Source organism: Hydra vulgaris, chromosome 06 (genome assembly GCF_038396675.1).
Source record: "Hydra vulgaris chromosome 06, alternate assembly HydraT2T_AEP".
Classification (NCBI taxonomy): Eukaryota; Metazoa; Cnidaria; class Hydrozoa; order Anthoathecata; family Hydridae; genus Hydra; species Hydra vulgaris.
Genome location: NC_088925.1, coordinates 50,696,450 through 50,713,844, shown reverse-complemented (window position 1 = coordinate 50,713,844; position 17,395 = coordinate 50,696,450). Strand labels below are relative to the sequence as shown.

Here is a 17,395-nt window from a genome sequence, read left to right as displayed (position 1 = left end):
GAGCTCTCAAAGCAGGTACGAAAGTTAAAACAAGCTAATTTAGTTCTTATAGTTAAGTGAAAAGTTCTCAGGTGATGTAAAGCAAATAATCCATTATCTAAATCTTGTAAACTATGTCTCAACAAAAAATATGAAACCTTAAATTATAATAAACACTAATCTATTAAATAAAGGAAGTGAGATTGTTTCTAAGTACAGATATAGAAACAGATTCCTTCTATCCCAATTTGACACTAGCGATTAGAAAAGATGTTTTTCCATATTATTATTATTTTTATTATTATTATTAATATTATTATTTGACGTCAGAACTCATTCCATTGTCATTTTTTAATTTAATAACTGTTTTTTTAAATGGTTTTTTCTTGATTTAAATATATGGCTGATGAGTGCCTAAAATGGTATGAAACTTTAAGTACCATCAAAAAGTTTTTTTTTTTTAATCTAACCTTTTATTTATTTATATACATTAGATTTTTTATACATTTTCAATATTAAATATATTATTAGTCAGTTTTATGTTGTAAAAATTTAAAAAAACCATTTTAATAATTAAATTTTCTTTTCGTCAAAAAAACTTTGATTTAATTGCTACTTTAACTATTCTTGGCATTCTTTCAATTAATTTTCTAATTGTTCTGAATATTATACCATTTCTGTTCTATAATGTTCCATAAATGAGATTTTGATGTTGGACATACAGTTCTAATTTTTCTATCCAGTTCATCTCATAGTAACTCAATGGGATTGAGGTCTGTGCTTTGAGGAGGCCAGGTCATCACACATAATACATTTTCATTTGATACTAAATAATTTCTACATAATAATGCAGTATGTTTAGTGTCATTACAAATGTCTTTATTGATGAAACACAGTGTTAAATGAAAAAAATTTTTGTTAAGTGATTTTCTACTAATTTATAATTGCTCTGTTTTTTGAGAACATTGAGCACTCTATTTTGTAAAATACATTTTAAAGTTGTTTAAATATATATATATATATATATATATATATATATATATATATATATATATACACAAAAAAGTTCATGGGCGCCTGTTTTTAGCAACCTTTTACACTTGTAAATGATAATTATTTTGAGAAGTAAAGAAAAGCCAGTGAAGACAAATAAATCTTATATATATTATGCATACCTAATGAGTGTTGATAAGTGAAAAAGAAATAAAATTAAAAATTTTAATGACTTAAAACAAATGTTAAAAATAAAAAATTCCAAGTTAAAAAATTTCATTAAAGAATTTCTTTATAAACAATATTATTATCGAGTCCCTGAAAAAAAAAGGAAGGGGGGGGGGACGTTTATTGATTTTTGGAAAATTTTCCCATCCACCCCAAGCTTATAAAGATCCCCCCCGTCCTTTATTAATTTTTAATTATTGTCAGCAAAAAAAAAAAAAAAAAAAAATTTTTATTTCAAAACTAAAAAAAAAAAAAAATTAGTGAAAATCAGCCTTAAAAATTAGAAAAAATAACTAATTTCAATATTTTCCATGAATTTTGATGATTAGAAAATAATAATCATTTTTGATGATTGAAAGAATTATTGTTTCAGTCATCGTTAAAAACAAAAACTTTAGGTGTAAACAGGTTTTTAAAATTGCCAACATAGCAAATCTCGATTTACCATACTAAATCCTATTGAAATTATGCTAAAATAGCTGTTCAAAAATGCGCATTTGACCGCAAGCGACGCTAGAATTAAATAGTTTTAAGCGTATTTTATAAAAAATATTATTCGGATTTATAAACCAAACTTTTTTTTATAAAAAATACTTATATTGTATCATAAAAATAATTCCCACTCCCCTTTTATTAACCCCCCCCCTGGATTCATTTATTAGATATAGACTAAAATTCCCACACCCCTCCTTTTATTCCCCAGCCCCCACCTACCTTGGATTAAGGATTCGAGAGTAAGAGCATTAACGATAACGCTTTTCTTTAAAAGCAAGACGTGTTACGCGCATTTGTAATTTATTAGCTGAATTACTTAACTATTATTATAGTCTTTTATTATATTAATATTTATTTATATTAATATATTAGCATCAATTAGTTAATAAATAAAAAAATATTTTAAAAAAAAAATGAAAATGGTCCTGGTTCAGTTCCAACAAGTAGTAAAGGAGTGTAGGCACCACGATCAAATTTATTAACCTCTACACCACAGAATATTGTATCTCAATAAGATTAAAAAGTTTAGATAAAATAAATTTGTTTTAATGATAAATATTTTAAATAAATTTGACTCATGATGTTTTTTAAGTAATTAACGCACTTTAAAATAAAATAACTTCCACATGATTAATACATAAGCGTTACGTTACGTTACGTTATCATTGTTATTAAATTAAATGAGTAAAAAACTATTAAATAAAAATAAAAAGTTTTAGAAACTTTTCTTCAAAACCCTTTAAAGTCACAAATTGACATTTCAAAGTTGACTAGTGTTTCTTGATTCTCAATTGGGTTTATTTTACAGTGATATAAACAAAATCAATCTATGCATGTCATAAAAAGAAATTAAAGCAATTCTTTGTTCAAAAAGGCTCTATAAACTTTAAACCGAGATAACTTGTGCAAAATTGAAGATAATGAAACCTACTGCAAAATGGACTTATTTTGTGTTAATTTACTTTAATACTTTAATTGTGGTTACAACTCTCTCTCAACTATAAATTTGAAACATGAACTTTGACAAACAAGGCCGCTGTGTAGAGAAACAAGTTGAGCACATTACTACAGGGAACGTGGTGGGGGATCATTTTCACTTATGAAGCAACTGCTCTACCACTATACCACTACCACATAATTTTTCACAATTAACAGGCTAACAAAACTTTTATCAGTCAAAATGTAGATATGTTGTCAAAAAATTCAAGTATACAATAAACTGAAAATTTGCTCTCAAGTTACTTTTATGGAAAGTAATCTGCTCCTGTGGTTTGTAAAGTACACCATTTATTACTCTGAAAACTTGGTATATAAAAAAATGCCCAAAGAAGCCCCTTTTTTGAAATTTATTAAAAGATATAATACACCTATAATATTTTGACATGATATTGCTAAAATCTGCTACTCTTAGAAGGCTCTAGAATGGTATGAACAAAATGGTGTCAAATTTATACCTAAAGAAGTAAATTGGCATGAGCAGCAAGTTATTAAAAGTTATTGACCAATTATAAAAGAAATCTTATTGAAAAGCAAGAAATAAGTATAAAAAAAAATTAAAAAAGATAAAAAAGATTTTTAGAAAAAACAGCTTAACTACTCACTAAAACATTTTATTTGTCAAATTAAAAATATAAAAAATTATTGAAATAAATAATTTAATTAGCATCATTGTTTCAAAAAGTAATAAAAATGCGTGAAGTAGTTTTCGAGTCATTATTAATCAAATTGAGTGTTGAATTTCATCGTGTTCAACTGATACACAAATTTTTCCATTTTCCCTCAAAAGTATGTTTTTGATATTTATAATATAGATAGAGTCATTTAAAACCAGCAAACTGCCAGTGCAATTTAGATTAGCAAATATCACTCCTCTGTAAAAATAAAGCAAAAAAATCTTAGTAGGAAACTACCAATTGGTACCACTCACCTCAATTGCATGTAAAATAATGGAAGGGATAATCAGATGTAAACTTGAAACTTTTCTATATAAGTTCAAACTAATAGTCAAGCAACAGCATAGTTTTGTTAAAAATAAATCATGCTCAACGAATATACTTGAAACACTTGGTAAACCTGTTGATGTTGTTTTTTTGAATTTTGCCAGGGCATTTGACACAGTACCACATAAAAGACTTCCACATAAACTAACAGCTTATGGAATATCTGGTCTGACAATTGACAAATGACAGATTGAAACATTTTTTAAAGAAAGAAAACAAAAAGTTGTGGTTGACAAAAATGTATCCTCTTGGGCAGAAATTACCAGTGGTGTGCCACAGGGGTCAGTAATTGGACCACTCTTGTTTTTGGAGTTTCAAGCAAATTTATAAACAAATTGCCAGAAACTCTAAAAAACATAAACAAGCTGTATGCAAATGACACCAAAATTTTGAATGAAATGCTTTCCTGTGCATCAACTCTTTCTTTACAATAAGATCTTGATTTAGCTTTTAAGTGGACTTAAGACTGGCTTGTGAAATCTAACATTTTGAATTGTATGGTCATGGACTTTGGCCAGAATAACAAAAAATCATCCCTTTATATCAATAAACAAAAGTTAAACATAGCAGAATCTGAAAGTGATCTTGGAGTATCTTCTCAAGTAATCTGAAATAAAAAAATCATGTAATAAAATGCGTATGCAAAGCCAACCAAAAGTCGGATAAGAAAATGCTCTGTTTGTTTAGATACCTGACTCCTGAGAACACTTTATGCTTATTTTGCGTGACCAATTGTTTGGTCACCTATTCGAAAGGGCGAAATTGATTTATTAGAAGGAGTCCAACATCGTGCAATTCATTTAAGACCAACACATAAAAAAAATCAACAATGAGAATCATCTAAAAGCTCTCGACTTGACTACTTTGACAAAGAGGAGACATGATTCAACTTTTAAAATTCTTTAATGGCTTCAATGATTTAGAAACAATTGATAAAATTAGTTTTCAAAAAACTCAAACAAGAGGTCACTGCTTTAAATATGTCAAAGAAATCACTAACCAAGCACATCATGAAAACATTTTATTTAGTAGATCAGCTAATTTATGGAATAGCTTGCAAAGCAAGTGGGTTAACGCATAATCATTTTATAGTTTTAAAGCAGATCTTGATTACTGGATGAGCAGCAATCAAGCTAATCGAATGTCATAGTATCTTAACACCACACTCACTGGCTCACACCAGTTACTCAATATATATATATTAAGGTAGTTCTCAAAGCAACTTTTTTTGAAAGTAACTAAATGTGTTTTTAATAATAAAATAATACTGGATTTAAAAATATTTTGAATTAAGAATATTTTTAGGGGTGCCCCAAGACCATTGACAAATCTAATGCCTAATGTTATGAAAAAATTTTTTCTTTAAAAGTATAATATGTTGAGTCTCAAAAGAAGCAAAATTAAATTATTATCTATAATATAATTGCTACAGAAACGTTTAATGCTGCTTCATTAGTTACAAGGCTTTGAAAGAGTGCCTTCTCAAAATGCATTCATTGGAGAAAGATCTCTTAGGCGAATTAAAACTTTTATCCTTTTGGAATTTAATTATTATATATTAGTTTAGAAATATTACATAAAAAATCATATTAAGATAAATAATCATTTTTAAGATCATATTATAATTGAAGTAAGTATAGAAAATAGTAACATATAACATTTTTATTAGATATAAAGTAGAAAGGATCACTCCTATTAATTTTTTGAATCGTTTATGTTTTGTTTGTTTTAGTTTTTCTTTTAGCGTTAATTTTTTTTAGCAGTTTAATTTTTATTATTTTATTTTTTAGAAGGAAAATAGGGGCATGGATAAACCCTAATTATTTTTTATGCAACAAAAAAGTTATACTAGTGCTATTTCCGTAAAATTGGTTATTACTACTTTGAAATTTCTGTGATGCTATTAACTATTTTTGTTCTTTTTTAAAAAATTTAGAAAAATAAATTAAAATTTTGTGCCAACACTGACATGGCATGTCACATGTTATTGTATGTAAAGGTTAAATTTTGTTATGAGGATTACAGTTCTTATGAAAAAAAAAAAAAAAATGAAGGTAAAGAGTATTGTTTGTATATATATATATATATTGTTTACTTTGAATCTTTTAAAATTTTCTTGTGTCAATTTTAAAATTTTTGTTTGCACTTGTTTATTGTTTGCATATATGCTTTTTTGATAAGTATGTGTATGTGGTAATATGTGCTTTATAGTTCTTTTATCAATGTGTTTTTATAAAAATGTAAAATGTTCTTTTATTGTTTATGTATGTGTTAATATGTGTTATATAATTGTTTTATAAATGTGTTTAAATGTGTATATAAGTTTAAATATATATTGTTTATAGTAAGTACATATGTTTATATTATGTTGCTTTCATGTTTTCAAAGTGCTGTGACTTGGTAAACGTGTAGAGCAAGATTTGTCAACCTTGCCAGCCAAGTGATGTACTTATAGCAGAGGGTTACATGACAGTGTTTAGTGTCAAACTGTTACTGCTTTAGGTCTAGGTGTTTTCAAGCTTTTATTATTAATTATTCTAAAAATACATAATAATGTATTTTAATAACATTTTGCATAATGTTGTTACTTATGTTCTGTTATATATGAATGTGTTGTTGTTGTGATGTTGTTTTTTTGTTATCTTTTGAGTTGATAGACATTTGGCATACCTTCACGTTGGTGTCTATTGTTAAAAATGATAAATAGGTAATTTTATTATTAAAAATCACTGCTTTTAATCATTCACTAAAAGCCAAGACAAATTATTTTGCCATATATACAATTTGTTTTTTAAAGTCATAAGATTATTGTACAATTTATTTTAAATGACAGTTTGTTATATATAAAAACTATTTGTGTGTGCTATTTGGAGTAGAAAAAATTATATAGGAAAGATCACAATCTTCAGGATTCGATTAGGATTCTTTGTTACTACTTTTAATTAAAAGTGAAGTTTAATGGATGATATTAAGCTAGAAGCAGATATTAGTTTAGAAAATGGAAATGTTAATAGGCAAGTTAATTGTTGCAGAAATGAAAGAGATAGGCTTAGGCGAGATGAAATTAATAATCGACAAAATGCTAGAGATGCTGCTCGGCAAACAGCAAATAATTCGAACCCAAATGAGGAGAGCTTGGTTAGGCGAGTTGAAAATAATCATCACAGAAATGAAAAAGATTGGCTTAGGCAAGTAATTAATAATCAACAAAATGCTAGAATTGCTGCTAGATACGAAAGAATGCATTGTATAGCAAGAAGTAATACTATTCCAGTTTATAATTATTTAGGAGAAATAAATTATATTTGTCAGCATTGTGATGCCAAGAAATTTCCTGATGAAACACATTTTTTATGTTGCCATAATGGAAAGGTAGTTTTGTTGCAACCTTCACCATTTCCACAAGATCTATTTAAAAAAAAAAAAATTAAATTTAGGAAAACATGCAGATGGAAATGCCAATCTTAATTTTTTTAAATATATTAGAAATTATAATGCCTGTCTTTCTTTTGCTTTATTTAAAGTTAATGTAGTTCAACCCATGAATGATGGACCACCATGTTTTAGAATATGTGGTCAAGTTTTTCATCATATAGGTAATCTTTGGCCAAATCTGTTCTGCTGACATATTGTCAACTATACATCCACTTGCAGCAGTAAATTTTAGAATGCAACAATGTGGTAATGAAATGTTTCGAATGCAAACTATTATTAGTGAAGAGAATTTGCTCTTGCATTTAAAAACATGGCTGAAGTGAAAGATGAAGAAATTCATTGAGCAGCTATAGAAGGTTGCTCAGTGTAAGTTGTAAAAATGTCATTACTTGAAGGGCAAGATGGACGTAGCTACAATCTCCCTTCACATAATGAAGTTGCAGTTGTATTGTACAGTTGTAACTTCAAGTACTTTAGCTTTATTTTATTTTTTCTTCTAGGAGAGTTGGAACAAAAACTAAGTATAAATTATATGATTAGTATAGTTAAATAAATGAAGCATTTGTATCTGTACCTCAGAAGTCAAAGGTCGGTTGTTACATTTTAGAAATTGTTCAGGAGAGAGGAAATAGTTAAATAATTAGTCTTTATTGGCTTATTCTTTATGGTTAAATTTATGTAATTTTTTTCGTGTTTTATTTAACTTGTCTAAAGGCACATGAAATATGATTTTGACAAAAAAAAAAAACAAGTTGAATAAAAAAAGTGAAAAGTCATTTCTGGAAAACAGACATTTTTCCTTTGAACATTGTGGGGACACCAGACCATTTATATTGACCTAACTTTGTTTCACCTTGTCGTAGGACAAGTCTTTATACCTCTGTAGGTACTAAAAAAACTAAGAAGGTCTCATACATAACTCATTTTCACAAAAAACTGGACAACCGACCTTTGTCTTCTGAGGTACAGATATTAGGATTTAAAGTTTATTTTAGTTGATAGTTTTGGTTTAGATTATAGTTATAAAAAAATTATAATTACATACTTATTTATATGTAAATATTATTTTATTGATTATTCTGAGGTACATTTTTTGTCTTTAGTGTCTGGTAGAAGCATAACTGATAGGGCTGTTATATATTTAATATATTTTGTATGGAGAAAAATTTTGTAATTTTTTTTTTTCAATTTGTAAATTTTTGTTAATAATATATTGTTGTATATTCGATTTGTTTTGGCCTTTTTTAATTAAAAATTTATTTGTTTTTTCACCAATTAAACTTAAATATAGTTAAACTGATTCATTACCCAATCATCATAATACGATGGTACATTCTATTGTTAAAAATAATTAGTTGGTAGTTTAATTTATTGAACTCACTGCTTTTAAAATTTACTATAAACCAAGACAATATATTTAGCTATATAAATGCAATTTATTTATATCTCTATTTGATTTTTTATCTTTTATGTTTATAGTTTGGCTCCATGAAGCATTTGTCATTTTTCTTTTTAATTAAAATATTTTAAATCTATCATGATATCTTTTAAATTATACTAAAGTTTACTAAAAGCCAACATGAAATAACGTCATAAAACAACACTGACAAGCTGCATCATGACAGCAAATGAAGTATGATAACAGGTTACCAAAAGCAGGTAAACTGTTTTCCAGTTTGTTTGTTTTTTTTTCTTTTCTTATATGTCTACTTATCTGTTACAATTTTTATTTAGGTTTGTCATATGACGCATTAATGCAATATAAAAGATCAAAGTTTACATATTTTTTTAAATTTGTTATACACATATTTGGTTGTAAATTAAATTTTTTTTGTTCGAAAAGTATTTGTACTCAATTGCTTAGTTATTTATAATAAACTTAGTTATTTTTAATAAATTTATTTTGTTGTGTGCATTTAATGTTTTTAAGACAATTTTCTATTTTTTAAAGAATAATGAATCAAGAGGATACCAAAAAATTATTAACTCCTGTATAATATAAATTAACTTCATAGTAATCTTAATAATTAAAGTTCATGTTATAAAAAATGTAACAAGAATTTAGTTTTAGATATATATATATATATATATATATATATATATATATATATATATATATATATAAATTAGGAAATTATATTATGATCTATGTGTGTATCAAAGAATTTAAATATATATTTTTTTTGACAGAAAATCGTGTTAGGCAAATCAAAGAAATTCTTTCAGCCACAGGTATGTAAATATAAATAGTTCAATTTTAAATAATATTTTCAAATTAAATTAATAACATTTGAAATTATTTAACCCCTACAATATGTTATATATATATATATATATATATATATATATATATATATATATATATATATATATATATATATATATATATATATATATGTATATATATATATATATATATATATATATATATATATATATATATATATATATATATATATATATATATATATAGGGCTCGAATTAAGCGTATCGCGATTACTTTTCGCACCTTCGCAAATAGTTTTTTCTTAAAATTTGTTTTTTTGCGATCTTTCTTATTTTCGTGATTATTCTTTTTTTATTTTAGAAGATTAATACTCTATTCGCGAATATTTAGTGTTCTTTTACAGTATAAAACTGCAGTGACTTCTGTAATGATAATTTTTTTTAAAGTGGAGCATAAAGTGAAAGAAAAGAAAAATAAAAGATTTAGAAAACCAATTAGCAAAAATGTTCAAATGCAGGAAAAAGACCGATTGTTTAAGGAAGGAAAAATTTATAAAAAACAAACTATTAAATACCTATTCGAATCAAGAAATAAAAGATTTTGATTGAAAAAAGAAATAAAAGTTAATTGATTAAAAAGTCAATTTCTTAACTCAAATTCTCAAGGGCTTTATTCAGATTTAGCTCATTCATTATAAACAAATTTAATGATATTTTTATAAGTTTATTTTGCGAAGAATAGTGGAAGGTAATATAGACTCTAAATAGTTATTAAAAAAAAACTTTAAAGTTTGTTAGCACACTTGCTAATTTTAAATTAATAGCAATAAATGGATGCAAATAATGACCACAGATGATGATTATCTACAGTTAAAAAGTGGGAAAAACATTTTAATTGCGAGTTAGAATATGATTTAAATGGAAATGAAGTTATAAGATTAAGATGCTGTTTATGTAAACAATTTGAAAAACGGATAAGTCAAACAGAATTGTTTTCCATGACCTGGATTAAACCAGGAACAATATCAATAAAAAAAGATTCACTGGCATCGCACTTAAGCAGAGCGCAACATAAAGAGGCCATGCGAATTCATCAACAAACAACATTAGGTTCAGTTTTGATTATCTAACCATGTTATTCATAATACTCCAATCGGGCGTGGTTTACATAAAATGGCCGTAAAAGACGCTGACTCGTTACGGAAAAAGTTTAATATTGCGTATTACTTGTCAAAACTTAAATCAAAAATCAAAAAAAGTATTAGATCGTAAAAGATTCTATTATTTAGACACATTTTTTTTATTCGCTTTATTTTATTGAATGAAAAAAGTAAACGCTAACGTTTATTAAAAAATACATTGAATGAAAAAGCAATAGATAGAAATATCATGGGAATTTGATAAGGTTACTTAGATAAGAAAACTTACTTTATAAGAATTTAATTATCATTCTTGTTTGTGATTGTGCAGGTTTTCCTGAAAATGTTAAGTTTTAACAATTATCACGATAATGTTTTCGTCATTTTTAATAGTTTTTTATAACTGTTTCAAATTAATAGGTTATTTTGTTAGAGTTTTAAATAATTTTTTTTACGGTTAAAAATTTATAGAAAATTAAATATTCTAGTTGTTTGAAACAATTTAAAATATGTAAATAAAATAGAAAATAAAATAATTAATTAAAAGAATATTATATCAAGTTCATTGATTTTACAAAAATACAGCTGTTAGATTTAATGCAGTATAATAATAGTAATAATGTAAATTATAACTAAAGCTACTTTACAACCGCTGAACATAAATGTTATGATATCTTATGCAAAAATGAGACATTATATATGTTATTATAAATAAGTTAAAATAAATAATACCCCCTCCCCTCCAGCGGGAGTGGAGGAGGGGTTATGAGCAACAAAAAAATCACCATTTGAGGTCGACAATAAATTGTCGACCTCAAATGGTTAGTGGTCGGCATAAGGTTGGCAAAAGAAATTTGGCACTAAGGGGTTACCATAAAACATAAAAACCATCAAAGACTTTTAGATTCACAGTTAGGTCAACATTGCCAAATGCTGAGCCTAATTCCAAAGTGTTGATATATATATACATATATATATATATATATATATATATATATATATATATATATATATATATATATATATATATATATATATATATATATATATATATATATTATATATTTTTATTTGCAGTTTTTTTTATAATGATACAATTTTTTTCAGAAATGATATTTCAATGTTTTTAATTATTAGGTCTACCTTGTAAAAACAAAAGTCTTTTTAAAAATATTAGTATGATAGAGCATAGTAAGTCATTTCGAGGACAGTCTAGAAAAAAATTTACCAGGCTTTACCTTACAGAAGACTTGAATATTTTCAAAATGTAAACTATTAATGTCTGATCCTGAAGAATTATATTCATTTAACTGAAGAAGTTTTTCTTAAATTAATTTCACATTAATTATATTATCTATTATTGCCTCACAAGGGTAAGACAAAAAGTAATTATTTGAAATTGGTAAATTATTGGTACTGTCCCTGGTAAAGACTGACTTAACTATTTGGTTAGGTTCTTTAATTAATTCATTACTGGATGTTAAAGCTCAGATGGTATTTTTTAAATTTTAAGTTTTTACTGTTAATACATTTGAATAGTAGTTTTGGATTGTGAGTAGATTTACTTACAAGATTCTTTTCAAATGAGCGTTTTGCTTGTAGTGCTTTACTCTTTATGTCTTACCATACTGCTTTGTATTTTATTTTATAATATTTTCAAAATGTTTAAAGAAAAGTATCCTTTAGAAAAGTATCTGTATGAAAGTTATCATAAAGTTTTCAATACAAAATTTAACATTTTATTTGGATATCCTAGAAAAGACATTTGCTCATTTTGTGATCTAACAAAGAAAAAAATAGATGCAATAGATTGTCAATTGCCTAGTGTTTCTGATGTTGCTAATAATTTGTTACTAAATAAAAATGTTTTAAATGCATCACTTAAGCTTCATCAAAGCTGAAATGTTTTATCATAGGAAAAGATCTGCATGTCAATACACTCACTTTTGACTGTGAAGCAATATGCTTTGATTTCCAAAAAAATATAAAATGCCCTAACATTTCAACACAAGATGTATATTACTCTAGGCAACTGTCATTTTACTTTTTTAACAGTCACATACTTCCTACTCAAAAAGTGTATTTTTATTGCTATAATGAAAACGTAAACAATAAAGGGTCTGATGATGTTTGCTTTATGCTGCATGATTTTTTAGTTATTAATTGCCTCAAAATGTAAAGCATATCTAGTTGTTTTGTGATTCATGAGCTGGAAATATAAAAACTGGACAGCCTTACATTTCTTGTATTATCTATTTCATAAAACAGAGAGATTTGACAGCATAACTGTTTCATTTCCAATTAGGGATCATTCCTACATGGAATGTGACAGAAGCTGTCGTGAATCAAAAATTTCCAGCTGAAACACCAGATGATTGGAGTATATATATATATATAAATATATATATATATATATATAAATAAATATATATATATATAAATAAATATATATATAAATAAATATATATACATAAATATATATATATATATATATATATATATATATATATATATATATATATATATATATATATATATATATATATATATATATATATATATATATATATATATATATGGGCATCTCCACGAGAGTGGCGGTTGTAACAATTGACACTTTTTAAGCTATTAAAAATGATCCGAAAATGGAAATGATTTGAAACTTTCATGAAATGTGAAATATGAACATAATTTAGTATTTAATAACATATAATTTAGTATTTAAAAGTTACAGCATTTAAGTCTTTTAACTTTTTTCAAAAATTACCTCTACATAGCCTGACTGTCATAATGCTTACTTTTTACCACTTCTGAACATAACAACTTTGCCAGACTTAATGCAGCGAACGACGTGGTAAAAAAAAACATTTGGTGTGTGTATTTAGCACGCATTGATGTTATTATATGCTGAGTTTCATAGTTTTTACTTGAAGTTTTATAAGCAATTTTATGTTTTTTCTGCCATGGCGGTCACACCAATGATCGTCGTAATAAAAAATGTGATGCTTAAGAACAACAAATAAAAGAACGCAATCAATGATGTAAGAAAAAATGTATAAATGATTATACAACCATGTATATGATGTTAAAAAAATACACTATATTATTATCAAAGTTCTCAATTATGAATCTACAATACGATTTTTAACGCTACACAACAGGACTGTAAATAAGCATTATACAACCCTTACAACATTAAAACCATGCTTTGGTATGATAAACTGATTTTTTTAAATAAGGTTTTACTCAAAAATAATTTTAAATAGTTAAATAAAGAGTTATTGAGTTTAGTATGTGTTTTATACTATATATTTGTGTGAGTGTATATGTATATATATATATATATATATATATATATATATATATATATATATATATATATATATATATATATATATATATATATATATATATATATATATATATATATATATATATACACACTATAAAAAAAAACAAAAAATTATAAAAACACATGCTAAACTCCATAACTTTTTTTTAAACTTAAAAACACTTTTAAGCAAAAAATTTATAAAAAGAAATCTATTTATCATACCATAACATGATTTAAAAGGGTTGTAAAAGCATGTTTTGAAGTTTGTTAACAGTCCTGTTATGAAGCATTAAGAATCGTATTGTAAAACCATAATTGAGAACTTTGATAACGTTATAGTGCATTTTTTAAACATAATTTACATAGTTTTAAATAATCATTCATACTTTTTTTCTTACATCATTGATTGGGTTGTTTTATTTGTTGTTTTTAATGTTAGATTTTTCGTTACAACTGCCACGATTAGGTCACTACAAAAAAAAAAACATAAAATGCTTGTAAAACTTCAAGTAAAAACTAAAAAACTTAACATATAATAATATCAAGATGTGCTAAATACACACACCCAAGGTATTTTTCAAAACCATGCCATTTGCTGGATGAAGTCTGACAAAGTTGTTTTGTTCAAAGTTGTAATAAGTTAATGTTACAACTGTCACGCTACGTATAGTTAATTTTTAAAAAAAGTTTAAGACTTTAATGCATTTACTTTTGCATACTAAACTATATGATAGTATTTCACATTTCTGGTTTCAAGTCATTTCCGTTTTCAGATCATTTTTATTAGCTTAAAGAGTGTCAAATGCTACAACCGCCACTCCTGCGATATATATATATATATATATATATATATATATATATATATATATATATATATATATATATATATATCCATATATATATTTATATATATATATATATATATCCATATATATTTATATATACATATATATATATACATATATAAATATATATATATCCATATATATATTTATATATATATATATATACATATATATATATATATATACATATATATATATCCATATATATTTATATATATATATATATATATATATATATATATATATATCCATATATATTTTTATATATATATATATATATATATATCCATATATATATATATATATATATATATATATATATATATATATATATATATATATATATATATATATATATATATATATATATATATATATATATATATATATATATATATATATATATATATATATAAAGAATGCTAATAATTATCAAATATTTATGCATAAGATTTATATTCATAGATTACTATTAATTATATTCAAAAGATTATCATTAGAAAAATTAGACAAAGAAAAGAAAACTCTATTTAAAAAAATTTTTTTTTTTACTAAAATTATTTAAAACTAATATTGAAAAAATAAATAAATCATGAACAAAATTGTTAAAACTGATTCTTTTGCATTTTAATAAACGCAATTTTAATATTTTTATAATTTCAAAATTCAAAAAAAAAAAGTAATAATGATAATAAATATGCAAAAAAATACAGTTAATGACATCTTGAGAACTTTTTCGGCATCTTTTCCAAGCAGAGATTCCACATAACTTGAAAATTTCTGTAATGATAAAAAATGTATCATCTACTATATATTACAAAGTTTTCATTTAGATTACGAAGTTTACTGCATTTACTATAGATTGCAGTTGCTATAGATTACATTTTACACATAAAAAGTTTTATAGTAAAATACTCATACAAAGATGTTTTTAGAAGTAAATATATTTAGAAAAAAATCAAAATACATATTTCATTAAAAAAAATTTTATAAAAGCTTTTAATAAAATAATTTTGATAAAAAAGTTTTTAATAGCTCAAAGAGTGTCAAATGTTACAACTGCCACAATATACAAAATGATTTTAAATACTAAATTATATGTTATTAAATACTAAATTATGTTCATATTTCACATTTCATGAAAGTTTCAAATCATTTCCATTTTCGGATCATTTTTAATAGCTTAAAAAGATGGCAACATTATTTGATCCATAAGATTTTTTATCACCATACATTATTTGCATCAAAATGATTATGCAAGAATTGTGGATTGATGGAATTGATTGGGATGATAAAACTCTAGTTAAAGTTATCAATAATGTTGATCAATGGTTTCAAGATTTCCTAATGATAAACATTCCCAAATGTTTACAAACAACTTCAACCAGAACAAATCAGTCAATACACATTATTATCAACACATCTTGCAACACAATTTGCAAACAAAAATTATCAACACATCTTGAACTTAGTGCTGTTGCTTCTCAATAATGTTTATTTGACACAGGAGAAGTAACCTGTATAACTATAATGTTGAAAGCCCGTGTGAGTCCATCACAATCTATCAGTGTATTAAGACTTGAGTTACTTGAAGCCATTCTTCAGTTTATGACTTACAGAAAAAATTATTAAAGCCTCGAAGCTTGAAAAAAAAGTCTTTAAGTTGTGAACATGAAATCAAAACCTAAAATTGAGACCATTCGTAGTCAACCGCGTTGGATACATTTAATCAAAGACTTAATTAAAAAAATGGAGATACATACAAACAAAGATTAAAATAGTGGATTTACAAACAAGAGAAACATCAGCAAATGAGTTAGAAAACAATACTGAGTGGTGACATGAACTGAGTTTCCCTAATTCATTAGAAGAAAAATGGCCACAAAAAAACGTTGACTCCTACCCATTTTTTGACTGGGCAAGTTAAAGGACAATTCACCCCAAAAACAGTTAACTCTACAAAATATTATCCTAAAAAATGCTAGTGTTGAGTGCAAAAACTAGTATGCCATTTCTGGAAAAGGTCAATGCAAGAATGGTTTTTCTTTTTTTAAAGATGGTTTCTTATCAAAATTGTAAAAAATAGTTATGAAAAATGCCAAATAAAAATAGATATTGTATTAGTAAACTATCCAGATACACCAAAATGATTTTGACCACTCGGTAGAGTTAAATTTATTTACAAATAGTAAAATAGTTTATTTTAACCATTAAATGTCTTAAATTATTTATTTAACAGTTTACCATTTTGTATAAATAAAGTAAATATTTTATAAATTATATGTTTGTTTATGTTTGCTCATGTTGACTTAATAATAAGACAAATAACTATAAGACGTTCATTATTAAACAAAAAAATTACCTTTGCAAATTCTATGAAAACGCGCCCTTTCAGCATAGATTCTGAACTTTGTCTACTGTTTGTACTTAACAACAAATCATTGATAGATTTATAACATTTTCTTATTTCATCTTTAGAACCATTTGAAATATAAGTCTTTATTTGCTCAAGAAAATCCTTTAAATTGTATCGGAAAAACTTTATTAAAAAATAGTAATAAAAATAAACTAATAAATGATAAAAAAACAACAAATATGAGGGAGACATGACCTAGCAGTCTTAGTTCTAGTAAAAAAGATATAATCAAAATTAAATTTTCTTTGTTTGTCTTATCTTCTTTTATTTTTTTAAATCTAATTTTGTAATTGTAAAGAATCAAA

General features: G+C 24.9%; 1 protein-coding gene across 1 annotated transcript in view; it reads right to left on the bottom strand.

The window, feature by feature from the left end:
* Positions 1 to 17,395, bottom strand: part of LOC100210864 (DNA-dependent protein kinase catalytic subunit) — a 203,249-nt gene that overhangs the window by 19,772 nt on the left and 166,082 nt on the right. The window contains exons 75-76 of the mRNA XM_065800401.1: positions 17,037 to 17,192; positions 15,386 to 15,454 (exon numbers count right to left, since the gene is read on the bottom strand). Of these exons, the coding sequence (XP_065656473.1) occupies positions 15,386 to 15,454; positions 17,037 to 17,192 (225 nt within the window). The remainder of the gene's footprint in view (positions 1 to 15,385; positions 15,455 to 17,036; positions 17,193 to 17,395) is intronic.